Source organism: Amyelois transitella, chromosome 5 (genome assembly GCF_032362555.1).
Source record: "Amyelois transitella isolate CPQ chromosome 5, ilAmyTran1.1, whole genome shotgun sequence".
Classification (NCBI taxonomy): Eukaryota; Metazoa; Arthropoda; class Insecta; order Lepidoptera; family Pyralidae; genus Amyelois; species Amyelois transitella.
This window is the reverse complement of record NC_083508.1, coordinates 11,419,812-11,439,541: the sequence shown is the minus strand read 5'-3', so window position 1 is coordinate 11,439,541 and position 19,730 is coordinate 11,419,812. Positions and strand designations below refer to the sequence as shown.

The 19,730-nt window shown below is 35.6% G+C and overlaps 4 protein-coding genes across 7 annotated transcripts in view; 3 read left to right on the top strand and 1 right to left on the bottom strand.

Moving 5' to 3' along the window:
* Nucleotides 1-19,730, top strand: part of LOC106137109 (putative acyl-CoA-binding protein) — a 347,495-nt gene that overhangs the window by 20,505 nt on the left and 307,260 nt on the right. The gene's annotated exons all lie outside the window — the stretch shown is intronic.
* On the bottom strand, nt 539-1,489 carry LOC132904442 (uncharacterized). The gene is made up of 2 exons (XM_060954853.1): nt 1,300-1,489; nt 539-720 (listed from the first exon to the last, which is right to left on the bottom strand). The coding sequence occupies exons 1-2, from the start codon at nt 1,487-1,489 to the stop codon at nt 539-541; spliced, it is 372 nt and encodes a 123-aa protein (XP_060810836.1).
* Nucleotides 2,802-10,661, top strand: LOC106140316 (superoxide dismutase [Cu-Zn]). Of its 2 annotated transcripts, XM_060944450.1 has the most exons (5): nt 2,802-2,966; nt 3,189-3,332; nt 4,182-4,247; nt 9,321-9,548; nt 10,404-10,661. In XM_060944450.1, exons 2-5 carry the CDS (start codon nt 3,189-3,191, stop codon nt 10,659-10,661), a joined length of 696 nt encoding a protein of 231 aa, XP_060800433.1. In that variant the 5' UTR covers nt 2,802-2,966. The 2 variants fall into 2 exon arrangements, with proteins under 2 accessions (XP_060800433.1, XP_060800432.1); XM_060944449.1 differs by lacking the exon at nt 2,802-2,966 and having other exon boundaries at nt 2,979-3,332.
* Nucleotides 11,607-19,728, top strand: LOC106140315 (uncharacterized). 2 transcript variants are annotated; one of them, XM_060944456.1, is made up of 4 exons: nt 11,607-11,645; nt 17,678-17,755; nt 18,639-18,842; nt 19,377-19,728. In XM_060944456.1, the coding sequence occupies exons 2-4, from the start codon at nt 17,690-17,692 to the stop codon at nt 19,629-19,631; spliced, it is 525 nt and encodes a 174-aa protein (XP_060800439.1). In that variant the 5' UTR covers nt 11,607-11,645; nt 17,678-17,689; the 3' UTR covers nt 19,632-19,728. The 2 variants fall into 2 exon arrangements, with proteins under 2 accessions (XP_060800439.1, XP_060800438.1); XM_060944455.1 differs by lacking the exon at nt 11,607-11,645 and adding an exon at nt 14,388-14,458.

Sequence of the window (19,730 nt, the reverse complement as noted above, 5' to 3'; positions counted from 1 at the left end):
CAACATCAGGCAGCATGTGCCATTTAATTCTAGATTTATCCAACAGTTATAGCAAATCTGTTAGGCAAATTATAACCTCAAAAACCTAACTTTTTATTTTTATCAAACTGCCAAATTTCATCTTGCTATTTGGAGATGAGAAACTTTTCTAGGCACTACTGAGAAGGCTTTCGATAAAAAATCAGAACATTTGCCAATTAATACCATTAGTCACGCTCTTTATCATCAGGTAGTAACAAGTCAACTATAATAAAGAGGTCAATGCCACGGCTATAAACCTGACGGAGCATGGCCGTAAAAACGGCAAGTGACTGACCGAAAACATGTACTTAGTGAGTGGCTTAGATCCCTAAAAGCCTTAGTGTGACTTTAAATATTGTTTAGTTTTATTTCGTATGCGGCTGTTAGCTCTATCATAAAAAATAGAATTACTGAAATAATACAGTGTATCTACGAATTAAAATCTGATGACCCCTGACGTATTACAGATGGCAAATATGCAAGTATGCGTAAAAACTATTGGAGAACACTAGGAACTTCAACCAGGGTCGGGCATGTATCTTTTCTCCCCCGAAGAGACGGGCAGAGGGGGCGCAGGCTCTCCTTGGAGTTGGGATAGGGCGCATCTGACTGCTGAGAGCATTTCAGGAGTGGATTTTCTGCCGCAGGGCGCGTGGGGGCGGTGTGGTCGCGCCATGCGCTCCGCGGTTGCTGTTGATTCTATAAGGAAGGAAGTATATTAGAACCTAAACCTGATAAGACAAAATGTAACGTTGAAATATGTCTTTAACACTTATGCAATGCTCAGAACCAACAATCTCGAAAAAACTTAAACGCTACGTTCAGCTGTATGGCCTAATAATAGAATTGAGATCCAGATAGTGACAGTTTCCTAGTCCGTTCTAAAAAAAAAGAAAATTATTAGCCTTTCGCTCCGCATGGGAAGAGAAGTAAGGGAGAAGTAGCTACATGTAAAGATTTATTATTTTAGGTACCCTTATGAAATACATGGGCGTGACCATTAGGTAACCAAAGTAATATAAACCGCAGTTTTACACAAGAGTTTAAAGAAACCTATGTAGGATAAGTAATATGTAATTCGCCTATACTTATTTTAACTGATTATTGAATTTTGATAACTTATTGATCTCATTTGATAGATGGATAGTAATTTGAACCTCAATCCCATCATTGCACCACACATTTGAACGTGGCCTTTCATTATTAATGATTCTTTCTACCCCGTTATAGACAAAGACGTGGTATATATATCCAAACAATCACCATCAGCCAACTCACGATTGATTCTGGACCTGTCCCTTTCAATAGTGGTATCATCCAACCTTTCACAGCAATTGCAAAAGTAACACGGAATTCCGGGCACCCCGCAACATAAGGCGCCCCAAAGCCATCGATTGAGGGTGCTCCCGGCCCTGGACCATGTACTGGGCCGATCTTGCTGGTGGTTGAACACGAAATCCCGATTCATTCCAGGGTTACTCCATCAGGGAGGGCGAGATGTTGACAACCGCTTGACGGGTTACGTCAAAATTGTTTTATTCGTCGACGGAATTTATTAGCGGCCAGTTTAGGTGTCATCGATAATACAATTTAACTAATAGTCAAAGGGTTGACCGTAAAATATGGCATTTCTTTTTTTTAACATTGTTAAAATTTCTATTCTCAATTACTACACTATAACACTACCCAATAAATGTCCCTAAAAATTCCACATACTTACTTAAAAATATGCATTCTCAATTACAAAGGAAAAAAATATTCATAGCTGATCTCAATATATCGCTCCCACAAAAACGGATGTTGTGAATAACAATAATTCTATTATAATGTATTAAGTAACAAAGCAATTTTTTTTGTGTTAATTAATTGATGTGATGGACATGATCACCATGATCGGCTGTCGATCGTTTTTTGTGCTCTACTGGTTAGGTATCGGGTTTTCTGTGAATCAAATGCTGCAAGAATAAACAAAATTATTATGTATTTACGATTCTTTACCTTTTAGGTACATATATAAAGGTACCTTGAACAACCTTTTTTTCTCTTACGGGGTACACAGATCGTTGGATGGTTCAATAATGGTATTGATACTTTTACATCGGTCGGTACCTATAACCTTATAAAATATAATAGTTATATAAGAATTGTCTCGAAAATTTTAACTTTTGGTAATATAAATTCCCAAAAATAAATACTTGGTTTAATTGATATTTGGTATAAATATCGAGCACAAAATAAAAGTAGGTAAAAAAAGGTATTTGCACGTACATACAGGCTTCATAATGCTTCTGAAGGAAGGGCGCACGGAGGGGTTTTAGTAGGTAGGCTGGCACACTAAATGCCAGGAGCCCACACTCGGGTGAAGACCCGTGGTCCCCAAGGACCCCACGGTCCTCAATAAAAAGGATAAAAAACCCCCGTCACAAATTTAACTTCCCTTTCAAAAGAAAGAAATAATTAAGGAAACTTTAGGTACCTTAATATGTATTAAGAAACATTTTTAACGAAATACGCCGCGTTGGCGGACTGCTCCAAACTAAATAAAAAATTCAAATAGTCGTGGGTTAAAAAAGGTACTTAAGCGGCTTTCCTATAGCATCAAACAGGAAGAAAAATATTCGAAAGTTTTATTGGCATATCTTGCTGTATCGACATTTGACCAACGTGCATGACACCATCAAAAACTAAGACTTGTCACGATCATACCTATTCCTGGTACTCATACTACTTAGTAGTATGAAATTGCATAACATAACGATTAATTAGTTAACATTCATAATTTGTTTGAAGGCTATCAACACACCGTTGCCGTAGGGACGGCTCATGTTTCCTACATTACGGATTAACATAGACTTCCACTCAATATCTCAAACAATGCCGTGTCTAAGTTATCATTACGTCATACGGCTCAATTACACGAGCCTTGACTACTTGGGACCCATCAGGTAATAGCAACCCACGATTACGTCCACTCGTCCCTACTCAAAATTATTGCAAACTCGGTTCTGTGAAACAAAATCATTGGTACTCAGCCGCTTGGCAACTTAACACGCATTAGGGCGATTCCAATTTTAAAATTTTTAATATTTTCCCGCCTTGTTTTATTTTTTTTAATTATTATTTTTTTAATCACTATGAATCTAAGGCTACATGTGTTTTTCGGCCAGATGTTGTGGTTAGTGGCCGTATTGAATGGCAAGACTCTACAGGGTGTCCCAGGTTACGGCAGGAACCTCATAATCAAAACAATACCGGCGATCGAAGACTACCAGAGCAATGTTTACGAAGTGTTTATGGAGCCTTATTTATATGTGAGTAAAGGTTTTTATTTCTGTGTTTCTAATGTTCTAGCAAAGGATACTCGTGTTATGTCCATAAAATTGAATTGAGAATCATCAGTAAATGTTATCTAGCGTTGCCAGTATTGGGTGTAGTAATTCTACATGCTGTGAAAATATTTGACAATTTTTTTACGAATTACTGTCTAACACCGTGCCGGAACACATTGTTGCATCGCATTTTTGATTAACATTACAAGAAATATATATTTTGTTCTATACTTAGCTGTTATGGATTACACTTTATTTATTTTCATTCAAAATCCATAAGTACTGATTTTACACATGCTTAAACATTAATAACATATTTCGCCATAACATCATGATGTCGTAGGAAGTGATTACTCGTTTAAAGCAATGTTACCTAAATAAAAAATAAAAAAAACAAAATTATCAGTCAGCAAAATCATTTTACACCTTGTAAAGAAAGGCTTACGTTTTCAGCATATGTATGTTTTCAGTGAGCTCTGAAGATTAAAGTTTTCAGAAATAGCTATACGCCCGTGGTTCGCTCCAAAAAGCTTTCCGACGAAACAGGTACTACAGGTACAAAGTAATACGGGTTAGGCACTCCTACATATCTAAGATAAACTTCATTAAAATCAATCTAAATATTGTTTAGTATTTTCGTTACTTTAAAAAAAGAAAAAATTTAATAAATCTTTTCGCTGTTGCTAATAGCGCGTTATGTAGTATTTTCTTTACTATAAACAAAATTAAATTAAAATAAATCTTTTCGCTATTTTTAATAGCGTCTTCTGTATTATTTTTTAAAAATTTATCTATTGGCACGTTTACTTGATGTTAGTCTGTTATTTTCAGGATTACAGCAGACCAGTGTATCCCGTCGCGGGCAACCGAGCGGAGAAGCAGATAGACTTAGCCGTGGTAAGTACGGCTCCTCAAACTTCATATATATAAACTAGCTGTGCCCGCGACTTCGTCCGCGTGGAAAAGTTATTTTGACAATCACTCAAGGATTAACAATTTTCCCCGTTTTATTTCTTCGCTCCTTATAGTTGCAGCGTGATGTTATATAGCCTAAAGCCTTCCTCGATAAATGGTCTATTCAATACAAAAAGAACTGTTCAAATTGAACCAGTAGTTCCTGAGATTAGCGCGTTCAAACAAACAAACTCTTCAGCTTTATCATATTTTTCCTGGAGGGGTAGGCAGAGACCACATCGTTCTAATGGCCATAATCCTGCATACTTATTTCGCAACATCCACATTCATAATTCTTTTCATGCAAGTCAGTTACCGGTATTGTTCATCTGATTTGCCACAATCCATATTTCACTTAATCTTTAATATTCTCTATATGAGATTCAAATTCCAATTAAAAAAAAATATATTCATTATTATACGATACTTCATATCACTTAATAATTGTCAAATCTATTGGATCCTCAACATTGGTTGACGTAAAATAAATTACTTAAAACCAAATTTACTGCCGCTTCCGCGGTAACAAACTGCACTTCAGTATTTTCTTCAATAGAGTCAACTTCACAACTATTCAAACTTGGAATAGAAAGAAATGTGGACGAGAGAATAATTACATTGTTCAGATTTGTCATAGTATAAGTCAATGAGATTTTAAAAATAATAAAAAAAAAATTAATGTATGATTTTTTATGAAATGGTTATTCAAATAGTAACATGTTGCTAGCCCATCGCCTAAAAGAAAAAATCCAAGTTTATTAGACTAAAGTACATGTTAGAACATTATAAGCCAATAACAATTTTCCATAGGCGTTTTAATTGTTATAAATAATATCTTCCTGTTTTGTTCGTAAGTTATAAATCGGCTTCAATTAATTATTAAAAAAAAAACTGTCGTAAAACATGTTCAAAGTGTTCAATGGTGCGTTGAACACGAAATACGTGACCCAATAATATTGAACAACACAAAGACAGACGTAACATCATTCCTGCAATAGATGCGTCACTATTTTTATTATGCTTCTAAATAAAAAAAAATATAATATCTAATAGCTCCCAGCCTACGAAGTATGGTATTGCGACGCCGTTATTACCGTTATACTTATCGCTTTTCCGCTTTTTATTATGTAGTGAAAAGTGATAGATTTTCGCGCGTGCCTTGCTACGGCGGGCTTTTTGATATTGTTACTGTTGTTCTCCGTAGAAGATAAAGCTATAAAGATGAAGATAAGATGTAAAAAGAGAGTATGGAGGGAAAGGACGGAGTGGGAATACCTAGACGAACGAATCTTGATCAAATTAAGGACGTCCTGGTAAAGGGTCAGGTCAAGAGTACCCGAAACCGCCGAGTCTGAAACTTAACTTCGACAAAGCCAAGCTAAAGCATGAAGCATGAAGCGAAGTGGAAAGAGGTAGTCTCTGCCTACCCCTCCGGGAAAGAGGCGTGACTTTATGCATGAATGTATGTATGAAGATAATAGAAATAAATAGATAATTGAGCAAGCTCCAGAGCGTTTACAACATAGATGTTTTTTGCCCGAACGAGTGAAGCGAGTATTTTAAGGCCCTAAGTTTACATTTAACATTAATTTAAGTGAGATGCGTTTATTTTTAATATAAATTTAATAACTAGCATTTGCGCGCTACTTCGCTTGCCTGGGAATTTCTAGAAAAAAGTAGTCTTTGTTATTCCTTATGGTCTTTTCTATCCGTGTTCAAAATTTTCTCAAAATCGTAGTGTATGGATGATTCGTTTCGTTTTACGTCATAATTATTATACGTCCTAGAATTTTATAACGGTCGTGACGGAGTGTGACTTCAAATACGGAAGATCATGTCTTGTTATCTTACGGTGTATGTATGTAGGAAACTCCCTTCTACTACTTTGGAAACATGTTGTTAAAATAAGCTTAAAATTTTTAAATTTAAGCAATAGGTATATGCTTATTCATTGTAAAAAGGATAAGTTTAAAGTAAGAACGAATTGCAGACTTGAAAACCGGCATCGTCAAAGATTCTCAGCGCAGTTATAATCTGTCAAGTAATACATACAGACATATAATCTCTCGCAGGTTAGACAGAGCCAACAGACCAAGAACAGCTGTTAAGCTTGATAGAATTGAGATTCAAATAGTGACATGTTGCTAGCCCATCGCATTAAAGAAGAATCCCAAGTTTCAAACGGTGAAATAAAATGTTTTATTTTTTTTAAATTAATACGACGTCACAAAAATCTTGTATATTTCTTTTTTTATTCTGATTTCTATGAATAAAGATTTAGCACAAGCTAATTTTTTTTTGTACTTAAATATTTTACGGCGCAAAGTTCGCGTGTCGATGATTGTCGACCCGATGTCAAGGAGCACCATAATTATACATTCAGATGGCTGTGCTGCTAGTGTTTATCACTATTTAATTGATTATTTCCTCGCAACAATACTTATTACGTTATAATGTACTTTAAGAAGATAAGACTATTTTTCTTTTCGTAGGTATTACTTTTTCAAAATAATATAGTTTTAAAGCTTCGTGTGGTTCGTAAAGTGCCGTGTATACAAAAAAGAATAGGAGCACTCCATATTTTCCCATGGATGTCGTAAACGGCGACTAAGGGATAGGCTTACAAACTTTGGACTCTTTTAGGCGATGGTCTAGCAACCTGTCACTATTTGAATCTCAATTCTATCATTAAGTCAAATAGCTGAACGTGGCCTATCAGTATTTTCAAGACTGTTGGTTCTGTCTACCCCAAAAGGGATATAGACGTGACCATATGTATGTATGTAAAAAGAAGTCTACGTGTACGGAATTCGACAAAAGGCGACAATAATTTCCATTTTTTTTTTAATGGACCTTCCCTTCGTACTTTGAATGAATATAAAACGTAGGTATAGGTAGGGCGTCAAAATTAATACTAAAAATTCACATAACGTATTAAATAACGTGTATTCTATCATGTTATTAACTAATTAATATTGTTTTAAAACTTTGTCATTATCCCTATTGATAATACTGGGCAGAAATTTTTAGACCATTATGCGCTACACTACATACATATACTATGGTATGCTATTTTTTATAGACACTGTTTAATTAGATAAGTAATGAACCAAATTTTCACGTCTCGTTACACTTCACAAGATGGAGCAAAGACAAAAACTATCCGCCTTTACAAGATTAGCATTTTAATTATAAGATCAACGCACTAAATCTTAATACATATTTCTTGCTTCAGTTTTTGCCTAATGTTAATTTTATGCATATGTATCGCTTCCTTGTGTAATTTAAACATACCTATAATTATTATTTCAGAATATAATATTATCTTTCAATGACACAAACAGTTTTTTCATCTGTTACAAGCAAATCTTAGATCATGTCAGATTCAAATGATTTAAAATCGCGCTATAATAAGTAACAAAAGAGTAATAAAGATTTTGTCTATTTCGAAATTTAAAATATCTCACATGTTTGCGTTAATAAATATTCATTATTCTCGGGTTCTTCAGTGTTCTATTTGAAAAAGTTAAAAAAAAAAAAAACTATACGGACGGGATTGAAAAATTAAAAAGATAAGACTCGACTAATATCTGTTCTTGAAATTTTTTCAATCTTCAGGAGTAACGTAGGTAATAGACTTATATTACTGTAAATCCGGGTCTTATGATAAAGTGTCCAAAAAATTCTACTCTAATGCTAAATAAAAATTATTATGTACGCTGAACTACAAAGTTATGTCAACCAACATTGTTAGCGTTTATTTCATAATACAATAGACACATAATGCGTTACGAGCGCACGGCAGAGGTTACAGGCAGATGTGTCCTTGCGTATGTCTTTAAGTCAATAAATATAGGCAGGCGGCAATAAATTACTCTTCAAATGACTATAACAATGATGACATGCGTAAAGGTGCAACTATACATTATGGTAAATAGTTTGGTTTAGTGTAGACACGCCTCAAAACTGACAATCGGGTAACTTCGATACTTAAACTTATGTACATTAAATCACGCCTCTTTAACGGAAAGGTAGGAAGAAACATCTTTTCATTTGCCACGATCCCTGCATACTATTTTCGCTGCATCAACATTCACTACTCTTCATGAAAACTACTATTGATCTGCCTTTTTGTAATAATGTTCTCGTATTAATCTAGACATTTTCATTAAGTTTGCCTACACGAAATCTCATACGTATTTTAGAGTATCCAATTATTTCAATAAGCTATGGTTACGTAATTATCTAAGAAAGAGATGATTGGATGATATGGTAACGGTGTTTAGTAAGAAAGACTGAAAACTAACTAACTAACTGGAAAGACTTGGACAGAGCTCGAACAGATGGGGAGGCTTTTTCCCTTTCAGTTGTGGGACATACATATTGTATAAATCACACTTTTTCCACTTGCCACGTACTCTGCATGCTTCCTTCGCTTCATCTACATTCATAACTCTCTTCATGCAAGCTCGGCGGTTTCGGGTACTCTTGACCTGACCCTTTGCCAGGACGTCCTTAATTTGGTCAAGATACATTCATCTAGGCCTTCCCATTCCGACCTTTCCCTCCACACTCGCCTTGTATATTTATTTGGCCAACCTGCTTTCATTCATCCTCTCCACATGACCAAACTATTTTACAAACCCTTTTCTTTACCTGTTACTACATCTTCTTTCACATCACACCATGACATCAGTTGTGGGTCAGTATAGACTTACATACATACATATCATCACGTCTATATCCCTTACGGGGTAGACAGAGCCAACAGTCTTGAAAGGCTGAAAGGCCGCGTTCAGCTATTTGGCTTAATGATAGAATTGAGATTCAAATAGTGACAGGTTGCTAGCCCATCGCCTAAAAAAGAATCCCAAGTTTGTAAGCCTATCCCTTAGTCGCCTTTTACGACATCCATGGGAAAGAGATGGAGTGGTCCTATTCTTTTTGTATTGGTGCCGGGAACCACACGGCACTTATACACGGCACAGTATAGACTTAAAGTATTTTTATCTCCAGGCTCCAAGATCAGCCCCCGGTCTTCAAGCCGTCGTTCACCTTCTTCCCGACGAGGACTCTGGCGTGGGAGGCGAGCTGGTCTTCACTCAGATCGTGCCCAATGGCCCTGTGACCATAGAGGGGAACATCACAGGCCTGTTTGCTGGACTACACGGCGTCCATGTCCACCAGAGTGGCGCCGTGAAGGATAATTGCAAGGAGATCGGGCCACACTTCATTGCTTTCTACGTGAGTTTATGCAAAGAAATCACTACATAGTATAAAACAAAGTCGCTATTTTAGTCTGTTAGTCTGTATGCTTAAATCTTTAAAATTACGCAACGGATTTTGATGCGGTTTTTTGTAACAGGTAGAGTGATTCAAGAGGAAGGTTTTAATGTATATTTTTTTCCGAATTTTGCACCCGTGCGAAGCCGGGGCGGGTCGCTAGTAAATAATAAATAAATACGGGACAAATTACACAGATTGAGTTAGCCTCGAAGTAAGTTCGAGACTTGTGTTACGAGACACTAACTCGAGTTTGATGAATGATTGTAATTACTGTGTGTTTTAGGCAATTTTTGTGGTTTTGCCAAATTGAATTTGAAAAATTACTCTTGTCTTAGTTATGCGAGACTTTAGACTGACTGCTGTTGAGTTTGCGATGTCTGAAGCGCGGAAGTTACCCGTGTACTACTACTAACATAACAAGTGACTTTTTATTACAGTTCCAATGAATGAATGAAATGAATGATTGATGTCTGATGAGGAATCCAATGTAGTCGAGGTTACACTTTAAATAAATAAATTATATATAATTAAATAATTTTTAATGATAATGCCTGATTTAGTGTCAGAAGTATGGTTCTAGTCTTCAATCAGGCACGACTTTAGTCTCAGTCTCAGACTTAAGTGCCAAATAAAATACACGGTAAAGAAAGGCTTTCATCAAAGTCTATAAGTACCAACAATTGATGGAAAAGTTGTGTAAATATAACTAAAAAACCATATTTTCTCATTTAAAACTTGATTAACCTTATCCTGATTCTCCTGAATCTAAAGACTTAAAAAACGTGATAATAACTGATCTGACCTTAATTCCAGGGTCGTCACGGCGGTCCACGGGACCCAATCCGTCACGTCGGCGACCTCGGCAACATCAAAGCCGAAGAGGGCGCCACTGTCAACGTGAAAATTGTAGACCATCTCATTTCATTGGCCGGCCCGAGATCCATCGTGGGCAGATCTCTGGCCATTTCCAAGGGGGAAGACGACTATGGCAGGGCCAGTACTGAAGACAGTGCCCTAACCGGCACATCCGGACCTGCGCTGGCGTGCGGCATTATTGGATATTTGAATTAAGATCAATTTTTTTATTTTTTATTTTAATAAATATATTTAGTTAGCTGTTGGTTTTTAATTTAATAAATACATACATACATATGGTCACGTCTATATCTCTTGCGGGATAGACAGAGCCACCAGCCTTGAAAAGACTGAATGGCCACGAACAAATTCTTCAGCTTTATAATATTAGTATAGATAGATAGATGTAGAGGTAGGACATCTGTTGCCTATCAACCACTTAATTGATGAATTTAGTTCGCGAGCAAACTTGAAAGTAGCAGGTAGGTTGCTCATAATCTAACTTATAAATAGTTCAGATCGACAATCACAGATGGAGCTCTAAGGTACACTGAACCGGCGCCTTTAGCCCCCGTCCAAAACGAAGGGTATTAGCAAAAATATAAATAGGTATCTTATACAGATTTCTGTATGGAACGTTAAGTCCAAAAAAGTGAATAAAACATAATGTAATTAAAATAAAAAAAATTATGTAATCATAGCTGAAAAGTTAAATTTTCAGCGATAAACATTAATGATCAGATGATCTCGTAAGAGATAAAGACGTATGTATGTATGTCTATTTATGAAAAATAAAAAACAACAATTTACTTTTTCACAGATTTTTACTGATATATTAAAAATTGACAATTTCGTATTAATTAAACTTGCAAATAATGTACAAGTGTACCTAATTAAAATCTAAGTGTGATTGATTTGTTCCCTTTTGTCCCTAAAAAAAATACCCGCCAAAAATTTAGCGGCAAAATGGCGGACTATGTCTCGAAACGTACGTTAACAACTCTATCGAAGGCGATCGTGTATTTCGTGTTCTTAATTATCTTTTATTGCTTAAAAACCATAACAATGCCTCAGGCTTCAAGTACCCACCCATTACTCACGTCTCCAAGTGTCAGTTCACCTTACAACATAACCGGTCGTGGTCACACTACGCTCTAGTCTGTGTGTTTGTTTGTGTCAAGTGAATAAGTACTGTGTTGGGTGAGTTAATTTTTTGTGTTATTACCTACTTGTGGTGCTGGAAAATTTATAATTTTTTTTAATGTAATGTGTTTATACTATTTTATTGTTTACTTTTCAGGCATATTTAAAATATAAGGTTACCTGTAACTTGTAACGATGTTTTTTTTTTCTTTATTGTTATTATTTATGGAAAGTTTATTTCAAGATTTTAATTGGACTACATTAATCTGAATAATTACATTTATTTTTATGTACAACAAACAATTACAACATTTATAATTTTAGGCGATAGGCTAGCAACCTGTCACTATTTGAATCTCTATCATATAGCCAAACAGCTGAACGTGGTCTACCAGTCTCTTCAAGGCTGTTGGCTCTGTCTACCCCGCAAGGGATATAGACGTAACTATATGAATGAATAAATGATTTATAATTCTATATTTTTAACTAAGTCGGTTAGAACTTGTGATAACACTTACAAAAGATAAAAAAGTGAGGGAAAACATCGTGAGGAAACCTGCACATTCAATTCAGGCAACTGGATGTGTAACAATGATTGATCCAATACGGATTAGTAAAGTAAAGTAAAGTAAAAGTAAAAAGAATTTATTCAAAGAACACCATAACAAAAGACCATTAAATTTACCTTCAAATATTGCGGCGGGAAGGCGGGAATAGCTTCGTGTTAAGACCTGACTCAGCCAATCCAGGATCCATGGTCAAAGGCATACCCCGGGCTCCTCTCCAGAGTGGTGATTATGCAACCGGGACTAAAGCCAGGAGGAAGAAGACTGGAAGTATAGAACTTAGTTGATCTTAATATACCTAGTAAAGTTGGTGTGAAATTGGTCTCAATACCTGAACTGTCTATCAAGACTATAAGATTAAGGCCAAATAGTTAATTAAATGTAGTAATTAGTGATTAATTGTACACGTTTACCATGACGATGGCATTCGAGTAGGATTTATTTTGAAACTACTATCTACCTGTGGTTTCCGGAGGTTGTGCTTAGAATTAGTATAGATCCACTCCATCTTTAAAATGGATGTCGTAAAATGCGACTAAGGGATAGGCCAAAAAACTTGTGATTCCATTTGTAGGCGATAGGCTAGCAACCTGTCTCTAATTCAATTCCATTATGAAGCAATACAGCCGAACAGTATTTGTGAGACTGTTGGCTCTGTCTACCCTGTAAGGAATGAAGACATGATTATATGTACATATGTATGTGTATCAGTACAAACAAGTCCAGAATAAAAAAACAAAATCCTCGTCTATTTCAGAAAGAAATAAACTACAATATGATGTCAATATCAGTCGAATAAGAAATTTTCACAAAATTTTCTAACTCTCGAACGGTCTCTCACGTTTCGCTTTCCCATTTCAATGGAGGTACATACCTCATTGAAGACAGATCGGTGTCAAGTTCAACAGGTAATCTTGTCAAGCGATTACGTACCCTTTAACTAATGCAATAAATAATGGAATTGAATGTACTTGTTGGAGATCGGCCATGCGTGATCTATTTACACACATAGTCGCCAATGTCAATGATTGCGAAAGAATAGGGTAGGGCCTGGCTTAGTTTCATGGGTTAAGTCAAACAATTACTGTTAAAAAATAAACCAATAAATACTATCTATACTAATATTATACAGCTGAAGAGTTTGTTTGAACGCGCTTATCTCAGGAACTACTGGTTCGAATTGAAAAATTATTTTTGTATTGAATAGACCATTTATCGAGGAAGGCTTTATGTTATATAACATCACGCTGCAACTATTAGGAGCGAAGAAATAATGGAAAATGTGAAAAAACGGGGAAAATTATTCATCTTTGAAAGCTACAATGATGCCGAAAATAACTATTCCACGCGGACGAAGTCGCGGGCACAGCTAGAATTAAATAAATTGCTTACAACATAAATTGAGTTCGCTCAAAGTTACTTCGAATCAGTGGCGGATTGACACATTTGCCGCCAGTAGGCTGTTCAAATTTTGCCGCCCCTTGTGACCTCTGCATTTCGATACACCACACGGAGAAAATAAGATGGCGGTCAAATGTCAAATTTTATAATTCAAAAATCTAAAAAAAATGATAAATTTAAGTAGGCAGTTTTTATTTCTGTAAGAAAACAATATTTTTTGGGCTGAATTTGCCGCCCATTCTTATCCGCCGCCCTAGGCTTCAACCTAGTCAGCCTGCTAGTAAATCCGTCACTGCATCGAATGTAAGGATACTCGTATACGAGATAACTCAACGATAAATTATTAAAATCACAGTCTTCGCCAATGGTTTAAAAACAGAAGATACTGCAGACGGGGCAATGTGAAAATTGAAGCTCCTAGAGACCAAAACATTACATCATATTACACGTTGTCTTCCACGCGTACGAAGTCGCGGGTTACAGCTATTATATAGCAAAACAACGTTTGACGGGACAGCTAGTAGATATACATATAAGGAAACTTAAGACGTCCAAATAATCAATGTGTATTAAGGTAAGTAAGATAAGCCGTTTAATTAAAAACATAATGAACAGCAAGACCAATTTGCATTTAAAACGTATCATCCTACTAAGGAATAAAAAATCTAGTGCTTATATACTTTATATACTATTTTCGCTCGGTCATTACTCTGATTAACCAATCAGTCTAACCGGTCTCCATTAACCAATTAACGAGGTATCTCATCTTGATATTTTGGATCTTAAAACCAAGAGTTAAAGTCCAGTTTGGTTCTGATGGTAGACCACAGTTAACTGGAAAGGTTACAACATTACTCCGTAGTTGTTTGGCGAGGAAACCATTCTAGCCGCGAAGTTGAAGAGGTGAGTCGTGTTTTGTATTTTATTTTTAAATTGTTTGTTTTTGTAAATTTATTATGAAATATGTGTTATATATGCAGATTATTTTAATGTAGAAGTGTATTTGTTTATACTTGTATCTTTATTGCACAAAGACTTACACAGTTACAAGATATAGTACATAGTTATAAAATAAATAAATCACTTGTAAAGCCGGTATATCCCATGAAAGGATCACTTCTAGCAGTTCTAAATAATAAAGGAACTAAATTTAAGGTGCGATATAATTGAAAAAATAAATTTAATAAATCTTCTCGCACAAGAAAATTTCAAGCTTATTTTGAGGCTAACTTAATCAGTTTTGTCCTGTATGTAAATAACCTATTAATAAATTGACCGTCTATACGTTGTGTAGTGAAGGGAAATTATAAAGTTTCTGGAAAATCCCACGAGTAAAACTACGCGTACGAATACGAAGTGGTGGCTAAAGTCAGTTATATAGTGAATTGCTCTCCAAGATATATGACATGTATACCTACTTCTGTTACGATCTAGATTTAAATATACTTAAAAATAGATATAAATCACTTAGATTAAGTTAGCATCGATGTGAGTTCGAGACTTGTGTTACGAGATACTAACTGATACGATTCTATATTTTATAATAAATACTTTTGAATATAAACGTCCAAGAACCTTGGTTTCTCGTCATGACCTGGCGGGGATTCGAACCCGGGACCTCCGGTGTCAGAGACAAGCGCTACCGCTACAGCACAGAGGACGTCATTTGTAGCACAGGAATCATTTTTAGTCCCCTTTAGTGTTCCAGAAATAGATAATTGGATTTTAGGGGTCTCCCGCTGATATATTCTTTGGTTATCAATTATATATGACCAAACATTGGTCATATTTACATACATACATACATACATAAAATCACGCCTCTTTCCCGGAGGGGTAGGCAGAGACTACCTCTTTCCACTTGCCACGATATCTGCATAATTCCTTCGCTTCATCCACATTCATACTACGGTCATATTTACGTTGTATAATAATATAAAAGATGGGCTAGGACCTGCCACTATATCCGAACTCCATGCCATCACTTATCCATGCAGTTATAGGTCTCTTTAAGATTATTCGCTCTGTACACCCCGTAAAGGATATAGAGGTGCTAGGAAATATCTGTTTATGTCAAGTAGATAATAATAGGTGATATGCGTGTGTGTTTATAAGTTATTGCATAAGAATTTGTAATTCATCAATGCCATTCAGATATTAGTTAATTTACAATACACTTTACAATTGATTCATTTATTATTATATTAGTGTTATCGGCCTTTTAATTTTAATATTTAGCTAGGCGATACTTTTAAGTTTTTTTTTAATATACGTATAGCTTAGTACACAATAATAATAAATTTTTCTCTATACTTTTTCGAATTCTGAATTGCTATCTACTGAAAGTACATACATACATAAAATCTCGCCTCTTTTTCCGGAGGGGTAGGCAGAGACTACATCTTTCCACTTTCCACCTTCGATTTGAACCACGACCACGAAGGAAGATAATGTTTAATTAAGTTGACCAACTGTAGTGATTTTTTTGTTACTACGATTTACATATGTTTGTGTGTACGATATGATTACAGAAAATGCAAATAACAACGTTCAAGGATATAATTATGTTTATTTTTAATATTGTTTACCGTTACGAGATGGAAAGTTTTACATTTATTTTATACTTAAATAGGCGAATTAACTTCATAAAATAAGAGCGTCCGAGCACCGTTTGGTCACATACAAATATATAATCACGTCTATATCCCTTGCGGGGGTGACAGAGCCGACAGTCTTGAAAAGAGTGAAAGGCCACGTTGAGATTAAAATAGTGACAGGTTGCTAGCCCATCGCCTAAAAGAACTGCTCGGTCACCCAGGTACTTATTATTATAATTCACATTAAATAACTACTAAGATCGATGATACTAAGTTAATACTCGTATAAGGAAAATTGTGGATTGAATTTGTAATACCTATTCGGAATGACCGTTTGTTTTTTTTATTAATACCATGTAAACTAAAGTTTTTTCCTTACAAAGATCCACCCGTTCATTCAAGTCGGTTAAAAGTAGCTTAAAAACAGTGAAATCGTCTAATAATGAAGTTTTTGTAATTTATCTTTTTCAATATATTTTTTTTGAAATAAAGACTAATGGAACATTATTCTTATTAATTTAATTTCATTCTTAAAACTCTTATTTAACATAATTTGTCAAACAGAAATAAAAAAAAATAATGTCAAAATAATATATTTTTTAAATATTGAAGTAGCTACTATTTTTCGCAAACGTGTGAATTAACTATGATGCACGTGTGTCCCTTTGTGTGGGTTGATGACAATTCGGCTGTATTTTATTGTGATTTATACTTAGTGCCTATTCATGTTTTTATTTTAACCTGTTATTAAGTAGGTACAGTCACGATTGTTCAACTCACGTTTCTGCATTATTGTTTTGTTTTAATGTCAGGTCATCAAAAACATCAGGTATTTTTATTTCAATACACATAAAAATACACCGATATAAAATCAGGAATCTCTAACAGAGGTGTAGTGTAGGTAGAGACTATATTAGGCACTAGACTCAGGGCTCTGAAAGACAACACATCACTACATAGTATAAAACAAAGTCGCTATTTTAGTCTGTTTGTCTGTATGCTTAAATCTTTAAAATTACGCAACGGGGCGGGTCGCTAGTTTATAATATTAGTATGTATACATAACGTGTGGTTTCCAGCACTTTAGAATAGAACCACTCTTTCGCATGGATTTCGTAAAAGCTGACTTAAGGATAGGCTTATAAAATTGGGATTCTTCTTGTAGGATATGGGTTTGCAACCTGATAATTTGAATCTCAATTCCATCATAAAGTATCCTACCAGTCTCATCAAAACTGTTGGCTCTATCTATCTCGCAAGGGATATAGACGAAACTATATGTGTACGTAACGTCTGTTCTTTAGCTTTATTGTCATTTAGTCTAGGTAGTTTAACCTAGACTTACCTAATGATAAACCTAGTCTTAGTATTCATTTAGATCAGTGTCTCTTTGATGTTTTTGGCATTGCACCTGAGCATAAAACATTTAGAGATTGTACAATCCACATTTACTTTATTAAACGCTTAGGTGTTGTTTTTTTTTTAATTGAAATGATTAATTTCTTTTGTTTTTTTTACGTTACAGTGAATTGCGGCAATGTTAAAACAGGCTATTATCCTGGTCGCGGCCTACGCGTCTCTGGTCATCGCACATCATGGTCGGGTAATTTATTTTTCAACTACCCTCAGTTTCGGCCGCGCGAAATTAACGCCATCTGCAAAAGAAGACAGGTTTTCTGAAATTTCACGGGAACTATAGTTTTTATCAGTGTGAAAAGTTTGTTTGTAAACTCTTTATTGCACATAAAAATAAATATAACAAATTACAAAATAGTTATTGGATTTAGAAGAATGTGTACAATGGCGTACTTATACCAATTTGGATTTCTTCTAGTCAACCAAAATATAAAGGAAAATACATAATTAAAAAGGCAGCGCACATAAAATGCATTGAGGATGCGTTATAATTTTCTACATAATTAATGGTAAACATACGTAAATAATATATATATAAATACCTTACTAGCTTGCATGAAGAGATTTATGAATGTGGATGATGTGAAGGAAGTATACAGAGATCGTGGCAAGTGAAAAGATGTAGTCTCAACTGAATGAAAAGAAAACTGGCCATTTTAAGAAATCAGAGAGTTTATTATAATCTCTTGACCTCTTCACCCGAAAATCAATTCAGGTTGAATGACAGGAATATGATGATAACGTTATGTTATGTCGAATTAATATAGTAATTATAAACCCTAAACTTATTTCCATACAACTCCACCTCTTTTCCATGGATGTCGTAAAAGGCCACTAAGGGATAGGCTTACAAACTTAGGATTCTTTTTTAGGCGATGGGCTAGCAACCTATCATTATTCGAATCTCAATTCTATCATTAAGCCAAATAGCTGAACGTGGCCATTCAGTCTTTCCAAGACTGTTGTCTTTGTCTACCCCTCAAGGGATATAGACGTGACCACATGTATATGTATTTCCTTACATACTTAAGCTATGTATCATAATTTGATAAAACCATCTTATATTTCAGGACCAGCCACACCGCGCCATAGCCAAGCTCTCTGGAGACAACGTCCAAGGCAACATCACGTTCACTGAGCTGGAAGACGGGAAGGTCAGAGTCCAGGGTACCATATTCGGGCTGCCAGCAGGACCCTACGGGTTCCATGTGCACGAGAAGGGGGATATCACTGGCGGGTGTGGATCTGCCGGGTCACACTTCAATCCTGATCATGTAAGTGTCCGTTTGAACTGAATGATAATCAATTTCATATGATTTCCACTATATTAAAGGAAATAAGTATCTAAAAAAATAACCTTTCGTCTGCCATCGCAAAGTAACTATTGATTCGTAACCAGTTGAGAGAGTAGAAACATGATCTTTGTTCTAAATCAGTTTGGAATCAAAATTGATATGTATTTTTACATATAATATGATCACATCTATATCCCTAGCGGAGTAGATAGAGCCACCAGTTTTGAAAAGACTGATAGGCCACGCTCAGCTGTTTCGCTTTGTGATAGAATTGAGATTCAAATAGTGACAGGTTGCTAGCCCATCGCCTAAAAGAGGAATCCCAAGTTTATAAGCCTATCCCTTAGTTGCCTTTTACGACATCCGTGGGAAAGATATGGAGTGGTCCTATCCTTTTTTGTAATGGTGCCAGGAACCACACGGCACGTATTTTTACCATTACGAAGATTTTAATTTTAATTTAAAAATAATAAAAACGACGTATGATATCACCTCTTCAATTTTAATTTCCAGCAAGATCACGGTCACCCGAATGACCAAGTACGTCATGTCGGTGACCTTGGTAACGTAGTCTTTGACAACAACAACGTCAGCACCCTGGACTTCGTCGACACCCAACTAGCCTTGCAAGGCCCTCACAACATCATTGGAAGAAGTGTGGTCCTTCATGAAAGAGAAGATGATTTTGGAAGAACAAGTCATCCGGATTCGAGGAAGACTGGAAATGCTGGCGGGAGAGTCGCCTGCGGAGTTATCGGCATTTTGTAGGCATCTTTCAATAATGTTGCAGCTAAAGTTCTAGATATTAGTAAATGAAATGATTAAAAAAGATAAGAATTACAAGAAGATAACGCTACTGCTGTTTTG